General features: G+C 39.2%; 1 protein-coding gene across 4 annotated transcripts in view; it reads left to right on the plus strand.

Annotated features, from left to right (window-relative positions):
- tn (tripartite motif containing protein thin) overlaps window positions 1-5,524 on the plus strand; it is a 172,296-nt gene extending 166,772 nt beyond the window's left edge. For 3 of the 4 annotated variants that reach the window (XM_067141475.2, XM_067141477.2, XM_067141476.2), the window contains 2 exons: window positions 1,317-1,564; window positions 4,296-5,524. In XM_067141475.2, the coding sequence (XP_066997576.2) occupies window positions 1,317-1,564; window positions 4,296-4,443 (396 nt within the window). In that variant the 3' untranslated portion in view covers window positions 4,444-5,524. The remainder of the gene's footprint in view (window positions 1-1,316; window positions 1,565-4,295) is intronic. The other variant, XM_067141478.2, reaches the window with a different exon arrangement.
- Window positions 5,525-27,561: the final 22,037 nt, after the last annotated feature.

The raw sequence follows: 27,561 nt of genomic DNA on the forward strand, positions 1-27,561 counted from the left end.
TATTTTGATTGCTATTCCATCAGCGGCGAGCATTGCTGGCGTGAAAATAATCTTCAGTGGTTACGTCAAAGAACTAGTTGTGATAGTGGTGATCGTTATATTTGTGATTATTTTTTATAAACTGTGAAACTACATGGTCATTTTCCTCGATTGATTAGGAAGATAATAAGAAAAGAGAAGTAAATGAGAAGGAAAACGTGAAGGAACGATCACTCGAAGAATGGAGGGAAAAAGTCTCAAAAAATGGGAGGGGTGTGAAAGTCTAGTTCAAGAATGCCCTAACATCTTCACGACAGAGGAAAAGAAATGTACCGAGCAAGTTAGCTGCGCAGTTTGGATCACGTAGCTGTGAGCTTGCATTCGGGAAATTCTGGGTTAAAACCCCACTGTCGGTAGCCCCGACGATGCTTTTCGGAGGTTTCCCATTTTCATACCAAACAATTGCTGGGGCTGCAGCTCAATTAAGGCCACGACTGCTTCCTTCCCAGTCCTAGTCCTTTCCTATGTGAAATATGTAATGGCCATAACACCGTAAGTCACTAGAACGTTCCTACAATGATATTACAATGGCTGAATATTGTTCTTAGTTCAGGTGTACTCTGTCATTTCTGCTGCCACTCATCTCCACCAGATGGCATTACTACTGTAATTACAAAACGAGAACACGTCAACAACGGGTACAGAACAGCTGATATCATAATAAGGCGCATATTTACGCTCTCCTCAACAACTGCTGTCTATTCATTATTATCATCATTATTTCTGGATCGTCTTCAACTTAATTTATTCTTCCTGAGAAAGTGATGTGTTTTATGTATCGGATCAAATCATTTTCAGAAGTTAATATAATACAGAATTAAATGGTACACTAAGAACTTAATTTTAGAACTACCTCTTAAGACCTCCTAATAATTCGTAACCCATTCTCTGTTAATAAGAAGTAAAATATTGTACGGTACGCAGTTTATTATTACCTTACAGTATTGTATTTTATTTTTCTTTGGCTATAAGTCTCACATGAAATATTACGGAAGAAACTAAATTAATAAAATTGTGAAGTTGCCTCTTACAACGTTTTTTTTTCTGATTTGTAGTTTATTCAGTATACCAGTTCTTGTTTGGAAGCACAACGACATCTTCGATATAGGTTCAAGGCAGTAAATTTACATACAGTAAAAGACATGGCTGTTACTGTATACGAGATATACAGTATTATATTTTAATTTTTGTACTATGTATTGTATATTGTGTGTGTTACACCTTGTTTTCTTAAAAACACTACCTTAACATTATCATCTTTTGTCAAACTCATCCAGGGGAGTAGCCGTGGACGACCAGGGGTACATCTGCGTAGCGGACTCGGGGAACAACAGAATCCAGATCTTCCACCCAGACGGCACGTTCCTACGGGCGTTCGGCTGCTGGGGGTCAGGAGACGGCGAATTCAAGGGTCTGGAAGGAATAGCGGTGATGTCCAACGGCAACATTCTGGTCTGCGACAGAGAGAATCACCGAATACAAGTGTTTTAAGCAGACCACCAAAGATCAACTTTACTATTATGGGGTAAGCAGGCATTTTATTCTCATAACAGTTTATAAAGATTAAATATGCTCTTAGGAAGAATCGTGCAATCGAATGTGCTTTAGAATTAGCTATTCTACAAATTAACTGAAAACGTAAACGGGTGAAATATCATATTGTAGGAAGAAGAAATATTTTTGTACAAACAATATGAAATGTCCTATTTGTCTACCTTGTTTCCGATATTCAGCAAACTTGAACACTCAAAATAAGCATCTACAATCTGCATTATGGTCTCCTGTGTCTTATAATATAGTTCTACTTCTGGAAACTTTAACTACTTGACTTCACGAATTAGGAAATAATCTGAATGTTATATTCTCAGTTTGCATCAGCACCAGCTGGCGTGAAAATAATGTTCAGTGGTTACGGCAAAGAACTAGTTGGAAATAGTGGTGGTTGTTATTTTTGTGTTTATTTTTTAATATTCACACATGTTAGGAGTACACAAGAGTATAAGGAAGCAGAGTAGGATGAATATGATGGAAGGAAAATGTGCTTAAGACAGTAAAAAGGAAATAAGTACTGCGGTGACGTAATGATTACATTTTTCATGCATTCGCATGTCATTAAGCGTTGTATATTGCATTATAGTAACAACCATTTCGTTCTGTCCATTCCTGAAATCACCTAAAAGTTGCATTTACCTCTATCGATAAAAGAGTTTCATACAAGTACTCAGTCAAAGAGGAACTCTACCATGTTGATGACGACGATGAGGAGGATGATGACGATCATCATCATCATCATCATCATCATCATCATCATAATCGTATGTTTATCATTGCCCTGATACGTTTAATGAGACTAATAGCCGCATTGAAGGTGAAAATGATCAGTATATGATTCCTGAATCGAGCCCAGGCACTTCCATTGATATAGCTTCAGAGTCAATGTCTCCCCCAAGGACGTATAATATTTCTACATCATAAGTTATCTTTGCCCAACGTTTGACGTCAATTAACATGGAAGACGTCAATTTAATCAAGAATCAAGAAGAAACTCTTCGTCAGGATTCAGGATAAACTACTCTCTCCACGATAAAGCAAGAATAGATCAGGATAATAGATTCAAGTTCAAAGTTTCGGATTCTTGAATCTACAATTTCAACTTTCATACAGCATTGCTATGTAAAAGATCTTGACTGAGAGGATTATGTGAAGAAGGAGCATGAGCAGAAAGCAGTAACAGAATCCTTCCGAGCCAAGGATCAACTTTTCGCAGTAATAATCATGAATGTAATCTCTGCTGATGAAGACCTCCGGTCACCAATGATCATTCTTTAGTAGAAGTCAATAGTGAATTTCCTCAGAGTAAAACAGTTCGTGGTAACTCCTTCATACCTTAAGATTCCCACAAGTGCAACTGCTTTTTGGGCCAAATCTGGTGGAGATGACATCAACCCTCGTTGTGCTCTTTGTTTATTCTTGGTCCCACGATTACAATATGTACCGCCAGATGTGAACTCTTTGTGTGGGGAAGATCTAACCTCTGAGTGTACCCAGGTATACGTTTCCAGGATCTGTAAAACATCGTTTCGGTTACTTTATTCAGTAAGTGATCCTGGAGAGAATTTTCTCAAGCCTTCATTCTTAGCAGTTTATGGCAATGTTATTCAAGTCATTAAATACGTTTCCTTCCGTAATCTATTGACGGAATAATTTCATATAGCTCCGTTTTGAGGGAATACATTGTTGAATGGTTTATGCAGCAGGAGTAGTCAGGTTTATTACTGTACGTAGATCGTTTGTTCGGATCATTGTCCTATCAAAGCATTACATTTGAAATTTGGAAAACATGATACAATAGGGAGAGTCTTCGAATATTTGTATCCTGTGGTCAAATATTAACATATTCTACCCCTTAGTCCCGTTTCCTGATACGGGGTCGTAGATTAGGTGACCAAATATTAATAAGTGTAGGAAAAATATTTCTACTTCAATTTACCGCTACTTTCTGTGACATGTTTATTGCTTTGTATCTTATTCAATGCCTCGGCAAGGTCAGTTAAATATATCGTAATGAGTACATCTATTTTAGTTATTTTTAACTATATACTGCCTTTTTAAAAAGTTTTTCTGAGACACCAAAATATAAATCGGTCATCGGTAGGTAGGCCTACTTCCAATTATCTCACTTTCTCCTCCATCATCTCATTTAACAAGAACAAAAGATAAATCGGTCATTGGTAATACTTCCAACTAGCTGACTCCCTCGTCCATTATCTCGTTTAACAACAAGAATCCTTAACACAATATGTTAAACTCTTTGTTTATTCCCTCCAAAAATTATCATTTGACTTAAGTACCGTATATAGTATCTTATTTAAATAAGGATGAAACATCATGAAAACTTGATATTGCTCGTACCATAGAAGCATAAGCAGGAAAACTAAAGTATTCGTAGTACGGTCACAGACCACAGCGACTTAGCTACTGTCTTGAGTTTTGTGCTTGCCGGACTCGGCTGTACCTATGTTTTGCAAATACAAATGCTCGGATAGTATCATACTTCGACTTATAAGAATACCTATCCCAATCCTAACAAAAAAATAACATATCCATACTCTTGTACAATGTCTACCATTCAATAAGTACAATGGATTACATTAATTATGTTCCCATCCCCCAACGAAGTTTACTTCATGTCAATCCTCCATCACAGTGTAAAAATATGATTTGTATTAAATATTCTTATTTCCATTTATTTACAGGCCTAATTACAGCAGTCCTACAGCGCCCTCAAGTTTGCCCAAGACAGGTTTAACTTTCAGTCCACCTGCTGTTCAGCACAGAAGAATGGTCTCTCCATTAGCACTGTCTATGACGCCGTCAAGTCATCCGCGGCTGAAATATCATTAAAATTTTATGTGGGTCAGTTTCGTTTAAATTTCCTCGAAACAATGAAATTTACTGTACGTTATATTAAATGCGCAATATTTTTGTCAACGTCACAGACCGGGTCACTTTTTACTGAAAGCTTCATTTTATAAACCACACGTTCGTAAGTTTGCATGCAATTATCATCAGATTTTGAAAAGAGTTAAGATAGCTTCCTCACCGAGTAACTCATTTAGAAAAGTTGTTCGCATTGTAACAATAATGCATTTCATGTTACATCTTCAATTGAAATTGATCAGGGTTTGTAACAAATTGGTAATTTTCGAATGACATACGTTAGTTTCGGTGAGAGGAGTTGCACCCTACAAAGTGTACGTACCTCTTGATCATGAGAAGGCTTACAGATTTATTTTTTTTGTTAGAATGTGAAGATCTCACAGTGTAAATTGAATTATTTCTTCACAGTAAACAGGCAGTTGATAGTGCTAGAAGCAATATCCTCTGCTAAGGAAACAAATGTGTTTCAAATGAGTACCTTAAGTGCTAATAGTTTGTAAATGGGTTAAATGAGTTTTTTTCTGATTTCCTTCGTGTTTGTATATTCTGTTGCATTCTGCCACTCTTTATATGGGGGGGGATTTTAATACAGTTTTGTACTGCAATTCATTTTCATACTTCTTAAGCTTTGAACGATTGAGTTTTTTATAGATTCAGCCTTGTTTGCGTTACATTTTTTTAATAAAATCATAGAAATAAACTGACCCTTTCCATTTTCCTAACACTTGGCGTCTAGTTTATATCATACTGTACTGAAAACAAAAATGTAAAGCAGTTTTATTAAATATTCCAGAGTACAGTTGGTTGGATTTGTGGAACAAATCTAATTTTAACATTGATACCTGGTTTACAACAACTACTGCACTTCAAGTTCAACCTGTATTTCCATTTCATGTATAATTTGATTTAATTGGGCAAATATAGAATGTACAGTTCTAAAAATTCATGGCACAATTGCCCTGCGTGTACCAAATCTCGTTTTAATATGAATGTTTGTACAAAAGATGCCCTCACATTGTATGCAATAAAGATTTATGAACATTAATAGCATTTTAGTATATTTTCCTCATAAATATAATTCCTTAAGTTTCATCGGTTCTTCTGTGGAGAGATTTCTATAAAAATTTACCGCAAGCCCCGTGGTGAAGACGTACCGAAATATTGTGAATCCTGATACTATAGTAGTTACTTTTCTAGTAATGGTGACAAAGAAGGCCCTCATTCAAGAAAATGTCTAACAAATATAATTGAACTGATAATACCCCAATCATGTTGTTTCTGTCCTAAAAACACAATGAACTCAAGTTAAAATCTTAATTACCGATTATATTAAGATAAAAATATAATGACATCATCACCTAAGCATAACTTATCTAAATTTGCTGATATGGACAATCTGAAACTAACTATATTAAAATTTAAAAAACTTAATCTACTTTAATTCAAATATTTATTGGATGTTAAAAAGGAATACGTCTTGAAAAATTCATGATAGATGAACATACAAAGTTACACATACTAGGACTTCAATGATACACGTTCAGTCAGTGTTGTTTGAAACGCAGAACTGTTAACAGTTCTTTGTTATTTGGTAGTTCATTGTAGAATATTGTTCCCATTTTCAAAAGTCTTATTCAGTACTTTGTTTCCAGGCATTCCTGAAAGTATCTGTCTTTTACCATTAGCTTGATGGCCATGAATTCTATGGTTTATAATTTTAAGATAGCTATTTCTTTCGAGTAATACTAGAAACAATATCTGCTTACATCTAGGAAGTATTACATTCCTGAAAAGAATTCCTGCATGATTTCCTAAAATGTAAGTCAAGTGGTTTTATTAATCTATCCTTACGCCCACTTCAAACTCGTATTTGAATACTATTTGTACTCGTATGACATATTTCAATATAATATCGATACTTAACTGGCTTTACATTTTTTAAGTCCATGTTATTTCAGTACAGGCGATGAAGTTGCTTGGGGTGCGATGTGGAGGTTAAAGGCATCAACTCACCGTTACCTGGACACTTGGTAGGATACAAAGGTTAGCTCTACGCCCAGACGCCTTTGCCCCCAGGAGTTAACCTGGTACTCGTTTTTGTTGTAGAAATTAACCTCAGGGCTATGCGCGCCCCCTGAAGTTGAAATTTCGTTTCTTAAATTAGTCAACTTCTTGACGGGGAAACGAACTCGCGTCCTTTCCAGCGAACCGAGCACTCCTTTACCGCTTCGTCCAGGCAGCCCCTTTTAAATTATCAAATTTTCGTTATCTTGTAGGTATCATAGAGCTGTTTCTCCACCGATAGGTTTTCACCCAAAAGAATACAAAATATCTTGTCGATACTACCGACCGAATACATTTACGCCATGAAGACGATCATTACCTCCCATTATAACATGCTTTACCTAGGCCTTAAACATTAAATAGTTTATTTTCGAGGGATTACAGCAACTGCCTTGCCACTGAAATAATACTGATTTATGATATTCCAATATCCATCAACGATACGATCTTTATGTAAGCTGCTGGTTAAACAAGATGTATCATCGACGTGTTAAACAATTTAGGTTGTCTGTTATGTACGTAGATAGTTCAGAAAATATATTAATAGTACATTTCATACGTATATTGCTCTTCCTATGGCTTTGCAATTTCCCATGAAATCAGAGCAATATACCGCTTTTCATATTAATCAAATCGTATTAACAACAGTTTTAAGATGGCCTGACTGGTGGAAATTTGGTCAGACATTAAAGTCCGTAGGGTAACCCGCGATTATTACATCTAAATGGCACTTCAGCACCTGAAAGTTTCGTAGAATAAGACCTAAATATTTGTGAACAGGCGTTAAAATTGTGTACTATGAAACCAAGGCACATTCATCAATAAGCAGCTGCAATGTCACCATTGAAAGGAAGAACACCATCCTGGACTGACCTCGTACAGACTGATATCCACTGTAGATGCATCCAAATGTAAGAGGAAGAGGAACAACGGTGGCGTTCAGCGAATCGTCATGCCATGATCTTAATGATTTCACCTTGATTTCCTCATTCTGAGATGGATACCTTGGTATAAGTTACAACAAATGTTTAGATAAGTATAGGGACTACAATACCATCTGGACCAAGTCCATTATATGTATTATATGTGCACTATGTAAATTCAAACAATGAGGTATTTTATTTAATAATTGGCCAATTAATATACTAACACTGGTTGTTTGATTATGGTCATCTCCTATGTGGAGGAAACACCAGACACTGAGCATAATAACACATGCCCATCGACAAACTACATAAAATACTACATAACGCAGCAAAGAATGGCATCTAGCAACTCCTTACGTTACACTAGGGTTGCACACAAAATCAGCTGTCACTGCACACTATGACCTATTATAAGGTACGGAGCACGGTACAGAGCTGTCCTATCTGCATAGCTGGCTGGTTGATTATTGCAGAGGTCACTAAAGTACAATGGATCGTGATATTGCGCGGTATTTATTAGGAAGAGATGAGGTTCTCGTGTTTAAAGCAATACAAAAGCTATTATACTGTATCTGTACGTTCATGTTACAGTATTTACATGATATTACATACTCAGTTATGGATCCATTTCAGTGTAAAACTTAAAGTTCGAGAAATACCATCGCCTACACGACTTCCAGTAATAGCTACCTCGTATCAGCTGACATTTTAATGTAAAATAATACATAGTTTCTGCGAAATAAATTAAGCAATAAAACAGAGTGTGGAGTGTCTGAATGAACCGTCTGAGGGTGGGGACTGTGCGGCATGCAAGTTTCTCAGCACACACTTCTCGTCTCCAGAGCTAAGTTTTGGACATCTTTACGTTAAACGATCACGAAAGAAAATGTAAGAATATCCAAGAATTCAGGATAAACATAAATCGTACCCAGATTATCCCTATAATTAAAAAGAACCGTCGAGCACGATACAAACACGAATCCTACACTCATTGATGTTTCCGTAACTCTGCAGTAGCCTATCACCCCAGATTGCAACGAAAAATTACAATCCATAATATGCCACAAAATTTCAAACGGTTACATGCATATACTTAATGACAGCCTAAAAAATAATCAAGAAATAAATCAAAATACCCAGTATTAACGATAATGAGGCGTAAGTCGCACTAACTTAATTTAACCCGTCCACACAGAAGCTAGAACCAACCTTCGGCAGCCCTGAAGATGGTTTTCCGCCGTTTCCAGTTTTCACACAAGCTGGGGCTGTACCGTAATTTAGGCCACGGATAGTACCCTCCCAGTCCTACTTCTTTCATGTCCTTATGTCATCGGAAACATTCCATGTGTTAGTGTGACGTTAAACAGCTAGCAAACAAGCAAACAAATAAAAAGATAAGCTAGAACGGAATTCAAAACGTTAAGGTGCCAGACAGTGTTCAGAACAACGAGTGGATGAATTAACTGTATATAAATCCACAAAAACGTACATGGTCTGACGAACTAAAAGACACTGAATTTTCGTAATTTTAGACAATGGAGTAATCCCTTGACATTCCAAAACATGATGCACAGAACACGTCAAAAGATTTACACAAAACACATTGTCAACCGCCTTTCAGACGTTTAATACAAACATACGGGTATCAACAGAAATTTTCCTCATCGATCAATCAACATTTAGGGATGCCACTCAGGTGGCAGATTCCCTATCAGTTGTTTCCTTAATCTTTTCTTAATTGATTTCAAAGAAGTTGAAAATATTTCGAAGATCTCCCTTAGTAAGTTTTTCGCATCCCTAATTCCTCTACCTATAAAGAAATATTTGCCCCAGTTTGTCCTCTTGAATTCCACCTTTAATTCAAATGATGTTTTTTCCTGCTTTTAAAAACACTAATCAGGTTTATTCATCTACTAATGTCATTCCACTCCATCTCTCCGCTGACAGTTCAGAACACACATATAGTCGAGTAGCTCGTCTCTTTACTTCCAAGTCCTCCCAGCTGAAGGTTTGAAAAATTCTCGTAACACTACTGTTCAGTCGGAAATCACCCCGAACAAATCATGCTCCTTTACATTCGACCTTTTCTAGTTCTCGATTCAAGTTTTCCTGGTAGGAGTCCCATACGTCGGAACCATTCTCTAACTGAGTTCATAGCAGTGACAAACGCCCTCTCCTTTACATCCTTACTACAATACGTAAACACCCTCATAACCGTATGAAAAGACCTGTGACCTTTATTTATTGTACTGTTTATGTGATTACCTCAATGGAGGTCTTTAATACGTAGACACTTACAGTGATCCATATGAGGTACTTCCAACGGAACAAGTAGCTGCATGGTTTGGGTCACGTAGCTATCAGCTTGCATTTGGGAGATAGTGGGTTCGAACCCCACTGTGTGCAGTCCTGAAGATGATCTTCGGGGTTTCAATTTTTACACCAAGGAAATGCTGGGGCTGTAGCTTAATGAAGGCCACGGTCGCTTTATTCAAACTCTTAGCCGTATACTATTCAGTAGTGGGAGATTAGCAGCCCGAATTCATCCACGTGACTGCTTCTGACCAATGGGAGGACACCGCGGGAAGGTTGAGGACGGCGGCTGCCATCTAGGGCTTTGACCGCTGTTTCTCGCGCAGGCACCATCTTGAGCGGTAAAAAATAGCGGAAAAGGCTTTAGCATGGTGACCAACTGTTGAAAAATAAATAAATAAATAAATAAATAAATAAATAAATAAATAAATAAATAAATAAATAAATAAATAAATAAATGGTACAGTTCGCTACTGTTGCTAGGGCGTTGGCTGTTGGTTTCCGCTATGATGCCATCTTGAGTCGAAGCTATGTATGGCTGTTGGTTTTCGCCAAGGGGCCATCTTAGAGGCTGGTGGAAAAAATTAGCGGGAAAAGCTTTAGCACGGTGGTCAACTGTCGAAAACAGTAAAATGCGTAGCACCTAGTGGCACGTTAGGGCACTAATGTAGTGCACAAGATGGCACGCTTCACTGGTTGACGTCCTAGGGTTCTCAACTTGTATGAATAGAAGTTTTACGCCTAGCTGCTCTTCTATGTTTATTGAAGCCTTGCTTTACACACGGATGCCCTTTTTGTTTGAATTTGTGAAATTTATGACGGGAGATTACGTTTCCCTGTTTATGATGTTAGGTCCGCTCAGACATATATCAACATATTGCCCATTTGGACCATAACGGCAGGGCTATTAGCCTTCAAAGTACCAAAATGTTAACTTCTAAACAATTGCAGCTACACCCAATACTAAGGTGTCAATCGACGCAGGAGGCTCAATTTCATCAGAAATATATCAACATATTGCCCACACGAACCATAACGCCAAGGCTATCAGCCTTCAAATTGCCAAAATATTAACTTCTAAACAATTGCAGCTACACCCCACATCAAGATGTCAATCGACGCAGGATTCTCGATTTCATCAGAAATACATCAACATATTGCCCATATGAACTATAACGGAAAGGCTATCAGCCATGAATATTTACCATCAAAAATATTTGTTTTCCCTTTTCCCATCATATTGCCCATATGAACTATAACGGAAAGGCTATCAGCCATGAATGTTTACCACCAAAAATATTTTCTTACCCTTTTTCCATCATCAGATCATGAATATACAGGTGCCACTCGAGGGATCAACCCTTACTTCGTTATTTCTATCGAAACAAATCGACTAATTTTTACATAAACTTCAATACATCAAAACAGGAAATTCTCCAAGCATTGATGAAGTGTGTGGTGAAATTATCAGGTCTATGGGTGATGCAGGAAAGCAGTGGATGTATAGACTTTTTCACAAGATATGGAAGGATGAGCAATTACCAGCAGATTGGAAAATTGGTGTCATCATTTCACTCAAATCAAATCAAAGTCTCTTTATTTGCAAATGAGGTGTCTACCTTGGTGGCAAATGGTACACTAAAATACATTATTGTCAAGCACTAAATTTTAAATTAACAAGAGAAGAAGAAAATGTTTCTAGAATACAATAATATACAATTAACGCTAACAATTTTTTCTATTAAACAAACAGATCATCCTTGATAATTTTATATTGTTTAAATAATTCTATTTATAATATCTCCTATACTTACAATCATAGTCAACTCATATACAGTATGTGGAATACTTCAAATAATACTATGCAACTGGTATAAGATTAAAATTTACATTTACTCTTTAAGAAAGGTGACAGAAAGAAATGTTCCAATTACAGAGGAATTACATTAACTTCCCAAGTGGGAAAGCTGTTTGAAAGGATTTTAGAAAGGAAAATAAGACCATTGATAGAATTAAAGTAATCAGAGGAACAATACGGATTCCGGAAAGGCAGATCAACAGTTCATCTAATATTTGGACTCAGTCAGCTAATGGAAAAGTATTATGGACATAATAAGGTCCTTTGGCTGGCCTTGCTGGATATCAAAATGGCTTTTGATGCTGTAATCAGGGACAAAGTCTGGGAAGTGCTGAGAAACAGTGGAATGAATGACAATAAAACGAATTGAGAATTTATATGAAGGCATCAGTAGTCGCGTCAAAACAACATCAGGAATGACGGAACCCTTTAGAATAACGACGGGCCTAAGACAAGGTGTAGTTCTGTCATCTCTTCTCTCCATTACTGTGATGAATTAGATTCAACAACGAGTATGCCAAAAAGTTGGTGACAAAAAAATGAAAGTCATGCTATTTGCTGATGACATCTGTATATGGGGCGATTCCAAGGAGGAACTTCAGAATCAGATCAATGCATGGACAATAACAGCTAAAGGGTAAGGCCTAAGATTCAGTCAGGAAAAAAGTGAAGTGTTGGTTATGCAGAGAAATTGTCAGTCTGAAGGTTACATTGAAATAGAGGGTAAACAACTCAAGATATATGACAAATTCAGTTATCTAGGAAGCATGATATCAGCAACAGGCTCCACTGAAGAGGAACTAACCAGCAGGATTCAAGCTGGAGGAACATTCTATAGTTGTCCGATACCTAATATGGAACCCAAATGTACCACTGAAATGCAAGCATGCAATTTATCTGACTTATTACATGTCAATTTTGACATATGGGAGTGAGACCTGGACCATGAGGAAAAAGGATGAAGCAAGGATTCAGGCAGCTGAAATGAGATTCGTCCGAGCGATGGTTGGCAAAACAAGACTAGATAAATTTCGCAATGAGAACATCAGAGACATGGCTCAGGTTGGCAGAATGCAGGATAACATAACCCTGCCTAGACTCATATGGTATGGTCATGTGCGAAGGATGGATCCTGACCGCATACCCAGAAATATGTATGATCTGCAGTTAAAATATTCAAGACCAAGACGGCGGCCAAGAATGCCAAGAATACAGACATGGTGTGAAACGACATTCAGTAACGAGGAGGGGACTGGGACAACATTGAAGAAGGAGAAAACTACAAGGACAGAAGTTGGTGGAGGGGCTTCATTCGCAGTCCCATCGTATAGATGGAACGACGGGGGATATGTATGTATGTTCAAGCCTATCAGCATTTAAAGTGCCAAAACGTTAACTTCTAAACAATTGCGGGCACACCCGATATCAAGGTGTCAATCGACGCCGAAGGCTCAATTTCATCAGAAATGTATCAACATATTGCCCATATGAATCATAACGGAAAGGCTATCTGCCTTCCAAGAACCAAAACGTTAACTTCTAAACATTTGGAGCTAGACTCCATATCAAATTGTCAATCGACGCAGGAGCCTCGATTTTATGAGAAATATATCAACATAATGCCTATATGAACCATAACGGCAAGGCTGTCAGCCATCAAATTACCAAAATGTTAACTTCTAAACAATTGGAACTAGGCTCGATATCAAGGTGTCAATCGACGCAGGTGGCTTGATTTCATCAGAAATATATCAACATATCGACTATATGAACCATAACGGCAAGGCTATGAGTCTTTAAGCGTTAAAATGTTAACTTCTAAACAATTGTAGCCACACCCCACATCAATGTGCCAATAGACGCAGGAGGCTCGATTTCATCCGAAATATTTACACATATTGCCCATATCAACAACAACGGCAAGGCTATCAGCCTTCAAAAGGTCAAAATACTTCTAAACAATTGCAGCTACAACCCATATCAAGATGTCAATCGACGCAGAAGGCTCTATTTTATCTTAAATATATCAACACATTGTCAATATGAACTATAACGGCAAGGCTATCAGCCATGAAAATTTACCATCAAAAATATTTTTTACCATTTTCCCATCATCAGATCATCAATATATAGATGCCATTCGAAAGTTCAACCCTTACTTCGATATTTCTATCGAAACAGATTGACCATTTTTACACATACTTCAAGTCTATCTGCTTTTAAAGTGTTAAAATGTTAACTCCTAAACAATTGCAGGTACATCCGATATCAAGGTGCCAATCGACGAAGGAAGATCCATTTAGTCAGAAATATATCAACATATTGCCCATATTGATCGTAACGGCAAGGCTATCAGCCTGCAAAGTGCCAAAATGTTAACTTCTGAGCAACTGGAGCTAGACTCGATATCAAGGTGTCAATCGAAGCAGAAGGCTTGACTTCAACAGAAATATATCAACATATAGACTATATGAACCATAACGGCAAGGCTATCAGCCTTTAAAATGCTAAAATGTTAACATTTAAACAAGTGCAGCAAGACCCCATATCAAGATGTCAATCGACGCAGGAGGCTCGATTTCGAAGGAAATATATATCTATATATTGCCCATATGAACCATCACGGCAAGGCTATCAGCCTTCAAAGTACCAAAATGTCAACTTCGAAACAATTGGGAACATGCATCATTTTCAAAAATATTTTTTTTGAAAAGTACACCAATGAAATAGTACGTAAACGTATTACATTGTGGTATGTTGCCTTGTTTTCTACCATTAAAAAAATATTTAATAGTGCCTTTCCGCAAGGCGAGTGAAACGGCCTCTGACGTAAGCGGCGCGCTGTGACGTCACGATCCAGTACCGCATGGAGCTCTACCAGCCGTTGTGCATCAGCCGTTGCTAAAAGCCGATTGTTTATTATTCATGATCGCGAATAACTTCAAAATGACAGAAGAAACGTTCAAAACAGCACAGTCAGACAATCTATCACGTGTAAATGTCATCATTCTTGAAAAATAGTGACTTTTGTGGCCGCAGAAATTCGCGGATAACAAGCAAGTTTGTAAGTGGCGTCTTTTATATACGTGCAATGTACTGTAACCCATAGTATTAGGATAACAACGAACCTGGATAGATATCACATCACTTTCAACATTTCCTTCTAGACTGATTCCCCTATTAAAGAATAACATTACATTTTCGGGCTTTCAGCATTAGTAAAGTAAGAAATCGGATTTCAGCACTAACATAAACATATAGGTAGCATTATAGTACTAGTCCGCTTCTGTGGTGTAGTGGTTAATGTGTGCCACTCCCGGAGGCCCGGTTTCGATTCCCGGCTCTGCCATGAAAGTTGAAAACAAATAGTACGAGGGCTGGAACGGGGTCTACTCAGCCTCGGGAGGTCAACTGAGTAGAAGGGTTTCGAATCCCACCTCAACCATCCTCGAAGTGGTTTTTCGTATTTTTCTACTTCTCCTCCAGGCACCTAAGGCCACGGCCGTTTCCTTCCCTCTTCCTTCTCTATCCCTTCCGATCCTCCCATCCTCCAACAAGGCCCCTGTTGAGCATAACAGGTGAGGCCGCCTGGGCGAGGTAATGGCCCTCCTCACCAGTTTCATCACCATACTCAAAGTCTCACGTTCCAGGACACTGCCCTTGAAGTGGTAGAGGTGAAATCCCTCGCTGAGTCCGAGAGAAAACCAACCCTGAAGGACAAACTGATTAAGAAAGAAAGAAAGAAGGAAAGAAAGAAAGATCATAGTACTATAGGGCTATAATCTATCATTCCCAAAAAAATATATATTTATGGTTGGGACAACTGGCCTACCCACTTCCGGGGCCCATGAAAGAGAATTAAAAATCTTTGTGGAGGGAAAAAGTTAAACATGATAAAGATAAATATGACTTCATCTAGTTTTCACAAGTCGGGCTGAGTGGTTCAGACTGTTGAGGTGCTGGCCTTCTGACCCCAACTTGGCAGGTTCGATCCTGGTTCAGTCCGGTGGTAGTTGAAGGTGCTCAAATACGTCAGCCTCGTGTCGGTAGATTTACTGGCACGTAAAATAACTCATGCAGGACTAAATTCCTGCACATCGGCGTCTCCGAAAATCGTAGAAGTAGTTAGCGGGGCATGAAGCCAGTAACATTAATTACATTTGGCTTTTAACAAGCTGAGCATATCAGGAAAGAAAAGTGTCCTGGTGACATTTTAGTCGCTCAATACAGGAATGTATTTGGGTGCTGTGCTTTTACTTTTTTTGTTTTTGTTTTTGTTTTTTTGCTCTTTGCTTTACGTCACACCGTCACATATAGGTCTTATGGCGACGATGGGACAGGAAAGTCCTAGGAATGGGAACGAAGCGGGCGTGGCCTTAGGTACAGCATCAGCATTTGCCTGGTGTGAAAATGGGAAACCACGGAAAACCATCTTCAGGGCTGCCGGCATTGGGGTTCAAAACCCACTATCTCCCGGATGCGAGCTCACAGCTGCGCGCTCCTAACCGCACGGCCAACTCGCGCGGTATTTTTACCCTTCGGTTTATTGACTTGGCTTGTATAACCTAAAACTTAGGCTAGGTTGGATTATATTTTAAACACCTACATCACTATTTTCACCTGTGTGCAATTATGTTATTTATTTCACTAATATTATGATAATTATTATAATTGAGCATTGTTAACTTATAAGACTCCAACAGACAAGCATTGGTTTTGTGTAGAGTTATACATTTGTTAAATTCACGTTGTTTCCTTTCATGATGTACACGCCTATTCTTTGTTACATTATAGAGTATTTAGATATAGCCTAAATTTCTTTACCAATTAAGCTCTTCAATAAAGACATACATAACTGTCCCATGCCAAGATATATTGGTAGAATTAGAGCTGTCAAAATGGTTCATAACCCCTTTGATTTATTATCTTGACATTGATCACCCAAAACATAGGTTAGGTTTGGAGAATACTTTAATAATCAGCATTATTTAATGCACTGTTTATTACTTTCATATTCCAAGATGTAATTGAAGCATTTAAATAAAGCATCATACATTAAAATTTAACGTTTTACCACTAGAACAGCTGACATGGAAAAGTGATTTGAAAATTCAAACAAATTCATCTTACGTTAAAATCTTCAAAAAAATAAACTGTAGACTTTTCCGATATATCACCAGCATTTCTCCAGCTCGCCAAAATCCATTTCTCCCTAGTTTTAGCATCTTTGGAACGTTTATAAACAATTTGTTTGGGATGGTATGCGATGTGCTATTGCACATCGGAACTCTACACCATTTATAAGTTTTCTGCCTCACTGTCTGCGCAGGATTCATTTTAAGTCTAAAATATACCACTCAGATTATTATCCAATGTATAGACCTCGAATTTAACCATACTAGACACTAACGTAAAGTAGAAATACGCGAAGTGTATCCTGCTTCTCACAGCACACTACGTGTTATTTCGTCTGCAAATTCAGTCAACCTGTACGACGACGTCAGGCCAATGAGCCAATGAGATCGCGTACTTGCGTGACGTGACATTTTCGTAGATTTTTATCATGTTTGGAGTTATTATTTGTACATTCTGATCACATTTTTGAATTCTGCATGCAATTTTGAATCAGATTAGCATATTTTTAATTAAAACCCCGGATCATGCATGTTCCCTATTGCAGCTACACCCTATATCAAGGTGTCAGTATACGCAGGAGGCTTGATTTCATCATAAATGCATCAACATATTGCCTATATGAACCATAATGGCAAGGCTATCAGACTTCAAAATACAGAAATGTTAGCTTCTAAACAATTGCATCTACACCTCATATCCATGTGTCAATCGAGGCAGGAGGCTCGATTTTATCAGAAATATATTAACATATTGCCTATATGAATCATAACGGCAAGGCTACTCTTAAAAGTACCAAAATGTTAACTTGTAAGCAATTGCAGTTACACCCCTTATCAAGATGTCAATCGACGCATGAGGCTTGATTTCAGCAGGAATATATGTACATATTACCCATATGAACCATAACGATAAAGTTATCAGCCTTCAAAATACGGAAATGTTAACTTCTAAACAATTGCACCTACACTTCATATCCATGCGTCAATTGACGCAGGAGGCCCAATTTTATCAGAAATATATCAACATATTGTCTATATGAACCATAACGGCAGGGCTATCAGCCTTCAAATAGCCAAAATGTTAACTTCCAAACAATTACAACTACACCCCATATCAAGATGACAATCGACGCAGGAGGCTCGATTTCATAAGAAATATATCAACATGTTGCCCGTATGAACCATAACAGCAAGCCTATCATCCGGATCTAAGGACCAATGCGCAAGATGGCTGCTATACTCTATTCTGTACAGACCCATCTAGAGAGCTACTACAGAGGCTCACAACTTGTAAGGTATGACCTATTAGTTTTATCAGCCTAACTTTCGAGAGCCGAGGCCAGGACTGTTAGGCAAGATGGCTGCTATACTCTATTAGTGCAGACCTAACAAGAGAGCTACTACAGAGGCTCACAACTTGTAACTTATGACCTATCTTCCTTATCGGCTTAACTTCCGGGGACTATGGCAAGGGCCGCTAGACAAGATGATTGTTTTACTCTATTCGTAAAGACCTAACCAGGGGGCTACCTCGGGGGCTCACAACTTGTAACTTATGACGTACTAGTTTTATCAGCCTAAATTTGGTAACTGAGACAGGGCTACTGGGCAAGATAGCTGATGTATACTGGTTATATTAGACTAACTTTTAGTAGTTGGGCTATCGCTCATCCTTCTAACCAGTTGCCATTCATACATAGGCTTTTATGGCACTATCTTGGGGGAGAGCTCTACTAAGACTTTTCACGTATTGGGCTAATTCGGGGTTTTATCCTCCTAACCGGATGACCTTCCTTACTTCAGTCTAGCGCAGGGTATCTTACGTATACATTGGCTCTTATGTGACTAAGCCGGGTGGGAGGAGCTGCACTAGGGCTCTCGAGTAAAGATAGCCGCTATGCTTTTGTTATATCAGACTAACTTTAAGGGGAGGGGCTATGGGCTAATATGTATTAGCTTGATTCGGTGGTCTTATCCTTGTAACCAGCTGTTCATCCCAACCTTAATCCAGCACAGGGAGTCAGGGGTGATACATCGGCTCTTATGACACTAACTCGGCAAGGGCTGTGCTAGGGCACTTGAGGTAAGTTATATAGCATACTCGCAAGTGAATCTGGAACTCTTAACAGATATTAAATGGTACACTTCATAAAATCATTTACGGGTAATAAGGCTGAGTGAAGCATGGTAGGTATGCGATTGTCTTCTCAGCAAAACAAATGATCTACGATTAGGCTCATTAACGTTGAAAGAATTCGCTGAGAGAGGAACTAAAAAGTTGATTGTTTCGTATTAAGCTCTGAGCTCCTACTTACGATGTTATCTAAGTCTGAATACGGTACAAATATCTATCTTCCGAGTTTGAAAACTAAATAGCTTATGGGTACGCCTCTTGAAAACTGCACGGTCATCAGCATAAAGGGCTGATCTAAGAATGACAGACAGAGGTGTCGTTAAAAATATCAACATATTAAGCCTGTATATAAACATAGGCTGAGTAGATTAGGCGGCAAAGCGGTAGCTTTTTAATCTTCAAAACTGCATGGTTATCAGCCTGAGAGCTGATCTAAGAAAGGAAGGCAAAGGTGATATTGAAACATAGAAGCATATCTAGTCTATGTAGATTGACTTTGGCTGAGTTGCTCGGGCGGCAAAGCGTTAGCCCTTTACGGCTTGAAATACCACATAGCGAATGACTTCCTCCTCTTTTCATATATGGCTAAAGGGCAAATGGGCTATAGGACTAAAGAGCTGAAGGGCGCTAAAGGGAAAAAGAGCTAAAGGGCACAAAAGGACTAAAGGGCTAAAGGGCACTAAATGGCTAATGGACACTAACGGGCTAAAGGAAGAAAAGACTAAATGGCAGTAATGGACACAAAAGTTTTAAAGGATGATTACTTTAGGTAGAGTCATTTTCTGATTTTATCTTTAGAGCGTATTGATTTGAACTCTACAAACGTATCCTGGCCTACAGTATTCTTTTTACTCACTTATTTATTAAAATTTTGTGTTCGTAACCGAAAATCTTCCGCACTACTTGTCTAATGAAAGAGAGATATACTTACAACATTTCTGAGCCATATAACTAGAACATAAGAAATGACTACCAGCAGTACGTTGCAAAAGTAGTATATTTTTCATGGGTTCTACGACATCCGGTGGATGACGTTACAGCGTGGTGCGGGCTGCTAGCTAAGAGCGCGCTCTTAACCTCCCATCACCTTACTCTGGCAGTGAGTTTTATAAACCTAGAAATAAGCCATAAAACCGCATAAATTGATTAAAACCTGTGCGTTAGCGTCCGTGTTTGATATCGCTTTCTTTATCGATAACTAAAAAAGCCATGTTTCTGTGATGACCAACACGTGGCACACAGAAGTTTAAAGTCATTGAAGGTCATATCGGCGTTTAAATGATCATCGTACACGTGGCGCAGATGAGTTCGTATTGTCGAAAGATAAGATCGTGTTAGCATTGCTCGGGTATACGAGAATAGGTTTGACATAAATAAAAACAATCTGCATACATATGTCCTCCCATGCTAAAGTAGGCTTAAATAATAGCTTGCTGTTCTGTAGCAACATCTTAAAATATCATAAGAGAATCGGGTCGAACAGAGTCTGGAGAGATCACGTCTTCATTGGCATGGAATGGAAAACAACCTATGTTAGTATGAAAGAGGCCAGATATTACCCGTTCAAGAAATATAAACAAGGGTTGACTTTGAAAAACTGTAAAAGTTTTGAAACCGCATCCCACTTGGAGACGTGATTAGCGTTAACAAACGATTATTTTTACACATCTCTAGAGTTCTGCCGTGATGCAACGAATAGTAGATGGAAAGAGCGCACGGTGGTTACGTTTGGTACTCGATTTCGGGAGCAGACAAGAATCAAGGTTAGATACTGGCAGTGTGTGTTGCTGCTTAATAATCTTCATGCTGACTGAAGATCCCTACTGGTTGACAAAACTACATATAGCATTGTGTGCTGTTTTATAATTCTAGATGCTACAGTGGTTCGATATTAGTTAGGTCGTTTAAAGTTAGGCCTACTCTTCAACACACACCAACTACACGATATCGCAAAGCTCCTAATAAATCAACAAAAATGACTTTAAAGAACTGTCGTTAATTAGAGATAACATGAAGCGAATAGTTAATGCTAATAACAATAATAATAGCAGCAACAACTACTAGTCCTCCCGTGTAGTTACTGTATACCGCTTCCTGCTAAGACACACCACTAAACCAAGATAAGTGAAGGATTGCAATTATTAACTTAAATACCAACAGAAAGCTGATTTCAGATGTCAGCTCCAGGAAGTCGTTTTCTTCTCAAGGTCACGTTACTAATACTAGAATAAGGTCTCCTAGCGTATTACCCCTACTTATAATCGATACTGACCCCTGGAATGTTTAAAGTGCTAAGCTATATTATAGTACACCAAAACACCATAGTTCATTTTTTCAGTTAAAAGGAATTTTAATCTTCTCGTACATCTTGGTAAACACCAAAATACGACTGTATCAATATTAAATTAGTTGAATTACAAACATTACGGCGTTAATTTTATGATCATAAGAGTCTAAGATGTCGACATGTCCAGTAGCTAAATGACCTTGGTCTAGTCGAGTAACAGTGATCCCAGGAAACACAAGTTATTTCTTGTTTCTTTTGTTACGTAACTCAACCGTAGGAGGTTACGACTGCTTAGCATATGCATAATAATAATAATAATAATAATAATAATAATAATAATAATAATAATAATAATAATAATAATAATAATAATAATAATAATAATTGTACCGGGAGGTACACCCTTACGCCGCACTTTTAAATCTTGCGCCAATAAAACCTCCTCTACAGGAGGAACACTGAACTTTAAACTGGACCAACTTGTAAATGTTATCAGAAGATGTCACTACCGTAATTTTTTATGGTGAAGTTTCCTGAACTGTGTGAAATTCTACTTGTTTTTGTTTTCCATTCATCAAGAAGTTTGGACATTCTCTCATAGAGGTCACTACAAAAACTATGATCATGCACCCTGGTGCGAAGTGAAAGAACCTTTCAGAAGTAATTTTGTTTTCATAAGTTTTTCCTTTACTAAATTTCGTTCATTCGTTTGTGGGTTGGCAATATTTATCCTTTCTTTCCGCCTGTTTAGAATTTAACCAATCAAGAATTTCTGTAATTAATTTCCTACCAATCACAGGCTTGAATGGGTGTGGCTGTTTTATTCATGAAAGGTCTCGAACTTTCCCCGAGGGTTTATAAACTGCTGATTTTCACGTCTCTTGGCCATTTGATCAACATCTATCTAAGTGTGTGGGTGTGAAGCAGGAGGCGGATGGCGCTTCTTTCATCAGGCAGCAGGTCTTCAGCAAGGTAGTGGCCGTTTAACATCGTATTTCTTGCTAGCTAAGCAGTTTAACCCGCGGGAAAGGTCCGAAACTTTAATATGTAACCTTTTTCTCTAAAATGTAAGTTCCGCCGGCTTTTGTAAAAACTCATAAAATCTGTAACTGTAATTCGAGGATAGAAAGTGATTTACCCTCTCGGGCTCCCCTTCATTTTGGTTTTGAGGTGACTACGTTTTGGTAACTGATTTTCTTCCCTTCCTTAATGTTTTAAATTTCTTTCTTAGACGGGTCACCTCCATAGTTTGGGAATAGCCCCTGTTTCATCGGCCTAGTGCCTGTTAGGTTTAAGAAGCTGCATAGAGGAGTGCAAGTATTCGCCTCCTTTCATTTTGTGCTTGAGCCATTTATTTAACTGTTATTTCTTTTACACAAAGGCCCTGTAGGTTGGGTACGAGATACCCCTGTTTCATTTTCGTAAATTGTGCCTTGATGGCAAGTTATTGTAAGGTCTGATATTGCCTTGAATAGGCTTGAAAATCTGAGAGCGTGTCAGCTCTTTTCAAGTATTGTAAAAGTGTCCCTAGGAGGCTTGACATTGTAAATTACGGAGCTGGTGCTCCATGTTTTAGGGGATTTCTGCCCTTTGAAGAAATCATTGTTTGGTAATGCTGAGCTAGGAGCTCAAACTTATAAAACTAGGTGCTTGTAGCCCAAAAGTGTTATAATTCTGAAATCTTGTATCCTTCCTAGTCTTGTTTCTTCATCTAGTCAAAAGTTGTTAGATTTTTGTTGTTATTAATTGTTAAAACTCAGAAAATATAACCTTTGTTAAAGTTTGAATTAACTTTGATTTGGTAGTTAGACCCATTCACCCCGGCACCTTCTTTCACCTCTGCTGATCCACCAAACCACGGTAACAATAATAATAATAATAATAATAATAATAATAATAATAATAATAATAATAATAATAATCCGTTGCGCGGATATACACCGAAACATCATCACATTAGCACGTAAGGTAGTATTCATAAATTCTTGTGTGATTAATATCCTTTGCGTGATGTGAAATAGAGCCTCCTGCGTCGATTGGCACCTTGATATGGAGTCTAGCTCCAATATTGTTTAAAAGTTAACATTTTGGTACTTTTAAGGCTGATAGCCTTGCCGTTATGCTTCATATGTGAAATATGTTGATATATATCTGATGAAATCGAGCTTCCTGCGTCAATTGACCCCTTGATATGGAGTCTAGCTCCTACTGTTTAGAAGTTAACATTTTAGCTATTTAAAGGCTAATAGCCTTGCCGTTATGGTTCAAATGGGCAATATGTTGATATATATCTGTGGGACCTATCAGAAAAAACAGGGAAAAGTAATCGCCCGTCATAAATTCCAAATTTCAAACAGAGAATGGCATCCGTGTGTAAAACAGGGCTTCGTCTAAAGCGAGAAAGGCAGCCGGACGTAAAACTTCTATTAATACACCTCAGAACCCTACCACGTCAACGAGAGAAGCGTGCCACCTTGTGTATAAAAACCCGAACTGCATTAGTGCCCCAACATGAAACTAGGTGCTACTTATTTTACTTTTTTGGACAGTTGGCCACCGTGCTAAAGCTTTTCCAGCTAATTTTTTACCGTCAGCGTCTAAGATGGCCCCTTGTCGAAGACCGACAGTCATACATAGCTTCGACTCAATATGATGTCTTTTTTTTTTTTTTTTTTTTTGCTAGTTGCTTTATGTCGCACCGACACAGATAGGTCTTATGGCGACGATGGGACAGGGAGGGGCTAGGAGTGGGAAGGAAGCGGCCGTGGCCTTAATTAAGGTACAGCCTCAGCATTTGCCTGGTGTGAAAATGGGAAACCACGGAAAACCATATTCAGGGCTGCCGACAGTGGGGTTCGAATCCACTATCTCCCGAATACTGGATACTGGCCGCACTTAAGCGACTTAAGCGGGAACCAACAGCCAACACCCTAGCAACAGCTGCGAACTGTACCGTACCTTTTTTTATTTATTTTTCAACAGTTGGTCATCGTGCTAAAGACTTTCTCACTATTTACCGCACAACATGGCGCCTGCGCGGGAAACAGCGGCCAACGCCCAAGATGACGGCCGTCATCCTCAGCCTTCCCGCGCTGTCCTCCCATTGGTCAGAAGCAGTCACGTGGGTGAATTCGGACCGCTAATCTCCCACTACTCTATTCCATCGCCGCCATAGGGCTTATCTGTGTCGGTGTGACGTAAAGCAAATTGAAAAAAGCAGGTACTTTCAATCCATAACACAGTTATTAATTTTGAGAGGACAGTTCCTCTTGGTGAAAATTCCAGTCTGACTTTTCATTCAGGGCAAACAAGGAATAATTTGACCATGAAGCCTTCCAACATTTCCACCTACTAAGATGACATGCGGGAACCAATCAACGTCGAACTATGTTGTACAAATCCGTATTTCCTCCCTCTCGTTGTAAAGTGTTGGACGCATTGTCAAGAGATCGTGCTGGGATCCACTTTGAAGAAGTGGTGATTATTGTTTCAAGAGGCCTAACATCTTCGTCATCGGCCCCTTTGAGGAAGTGTTTTTGCCAAAGCCTAAAGAAAAATTTTCCAAGTCCTACTGGCTGAAGCAGTGGATCGCTGGAGATCCCAAATTCACTGCAAATGGAAAGGTAATCTTCTGGCAAGCTTGAAGTAAGGAGTTCCCTTTAATTCTTTGTGATTGAGGACTACGCTCACATTTCCTTGTAGTATTTGTATGCGTGTTAATTTGTCTATTTTAGTAAGTTGTTTTATTGCAACGCTATATACTGTAATTTAGGCCATGGATCATGAGTATTCTGTCCATATAAGGGAAATCAAGAAAGTCAAGTCCCGCACGTCGGATCGATCAGATTTTGCATTCCTGGGGGAGAGAAATACCATGCTCCTTATGAAGTCCACTAGGATTGTGAAAGGAGTAAAGGGAAGGCTTGAGTAAACAGCTGGAAAGGTAGCCGCTATCAGGGAAAAGTTTGATAAGGTCCTTCAATGAAAAACAGGGTGGGAGGACATAGCAAAAGTACCACTTCATGTGATGTGATGTGATGTGATGTGATGTGATGTGATGTGATGTGATGTGATGTGATGTGATGTGATGTGATGTGATGTGATGTGATGTGATGTGATGTGATGTGATGTGATGTGATGTGATGTGATGTGATGTGATGCGATGCGATGCGATGCGATGCGATGCGATGTGATGTGATGTGATGTGATGTGATGTGATGTGATGTGATGTGATGTGATGTGATGTGATGTGATGTGATGTGATGTGATGTGATGTGATGTGATGTGATGTTGAGAGATACTTCTCACAATACAGAAACAATCTTTATTACAAAAGAACCCGATGGTTACCTAGAAATATTTAATGCCTGCCCCAAAACTCTCCTCTTCAAATTCAGACAACACACGCCACTGCCAACTCTACAGAAACACACAATAGTACTTACATCCCTCCATGATGGCCATCCGGTCGTAAAACAGGGTCATATCCACATGTATGACGCAGATCGCGCCCGCAACCGCATAGGTGTGGGGAAAGGTAGTGGAAAAAGAGGAAGTCATTGAGTGACCTTAGAATCAGTGGGATGTTGTGTAGTAGGGATAGTGACTGGAGGGCGATTGGGCATTTAAATGAGACTATGGAATGGGTGTGTGAGAATGTGAGAATGAATGAGATTCAAAGATCCTAATGGCTGGGTAGGAGATGGGGATCTACGCTCAGATGGCCTCCACTTGAACCACATTGGTACGTAAGTGCATCTAAAGGTTAGTTGCATTAACGCGCCGCAGCAGCGCGCTGTGTGTCGCAAACGTGGGCTCAGCGGAGAAAGGGACAGACACTGCCCATACGTCTGTTAGACAGGTCGCTGTGGTGTCTCGTCTAGTATTGTGGGAATAGCGGCCAAATGCAATGGCGCGTCAACTGGACGTTCACTCCAAATATGAGGTGCGTGTGACAATCCTATTCCTATGAGCCAAAAGGAAGAATTGCACAGACATGCATCGTGAAATTAGTGCTGTGTATGGGGAGCGGGCAATTTCCCGGCAAGGTATCTTAAAGTGGTGTCAGCAATTCCAAGCCGGACGAACGGATATCACGGACAACCATCACGAAGGCAGGCCCACAACGTCCAGGACCCGTGCAAAGGTCAACAGTGTGAATGCGATCATTAGACAGAACCGGTGCATTAAACTAAAGAAAAATCGCGACGCAGCTGAACATGTCGTATGGCAGTGTGTTCGCCATTGCTCACGAGGACCTTGGATATCGTAAGCTGTGTCAAAGATGGGTCCCACGTCTTCTCACCGATGAGCACAAGGGACAACGTTTCCAATTCTCCCTGACATTTTTGCAACCCTATGCCGCAGACGGCAACGGGTTTCTGCGGCGAATCGTCACAGGCGACGAAACATGGGTCCACCACTTCACCCCTGAAACGAAGCGAACATCAATGGAATGGGTGCACCCCTCATCACCACAACGAAAGACGGCCAAGGTTCAACCTTCAGCCGGTAAGGTTATGGCGACAGTGTTCTTTGACATGGAGGGTTTGCTGCACGTGGAATTCACGCCGAAAGGAACGACGATCAACGCGGCGTCGTATTGTCAAACGTTGCACCGGTTGCGTAAAGCGATTAAAGAGAAGCGCCCGAGGAAATTTAGCGTCGGCGTGATTTTGTTGCACAATAACGCAACACCTCACAAGACCCGCAAAACGAGAGAACTGCTGCAGCGTTTCAAGTGGGAGGTCTGGCAACATCCACCCTACAGTCCCGACCTAGCACCATGTGATTTTCATCTGTTCGGTAAGCTCAAAACGGAGCTCGGTGATCGACGTTTCCAGACCAATGAGGAGGTGAAGGCCGCTGTCTCCGAGTGGTTGCAGAACGCTGGAGGAAATTTCTATGCATCCGGCATCGACAAGTTGGTTGTGCGTTCGCAGAAATGTTTGGAGTCTCTTGGAAACTGTGTACGTCGTTATAGTCGTGTTGCTGTTGTATAGGTAGTGTAATAAATGGCCATAACTGGGAAGTACAACTTATTTTCTGATCTGCCTTCGTACATATTAGTTAGGGGTTTTGTTTAGAACAGTTATATGGAGCTACATTCAAGGAAGCGGGTTGGACTAGGGAGCGGTGATGACAGTATAGGAAGCATGAAGTCGAGTAAGGATGACATAAAATTGTTGGTGTTAAACTGTAGACTAGCAACTAGCAAAAAAAACTGTAGAAGTATCGTAAAAAATAGGAACAGGAACAGAATAAATTATGTTGATATATATATTGCGCCCAAATTGCCTTCGGCGATATTAATTCATTTGATTCTGTGTATTAATATAGCATTCGACAATTTTAGCGAGGACTGC

The sequence above is a fragment of the Anabrus simplex genome, chromosome 2 (assembly GCF_040414725.1).
Source record: "Anabrus simplex isolate iqAnaSimp1 chromosome 2, ASM4041472v1, whole genome shotgun sequence".
In the NCBI taxonomy this organism is placed as follows: domain Eukaryota; kingdom Metazoa; phylum Arthropoda; class Insecta; order Orthoptera; family Tettigoniidae; genus Anabrus; species Anabrus simplex.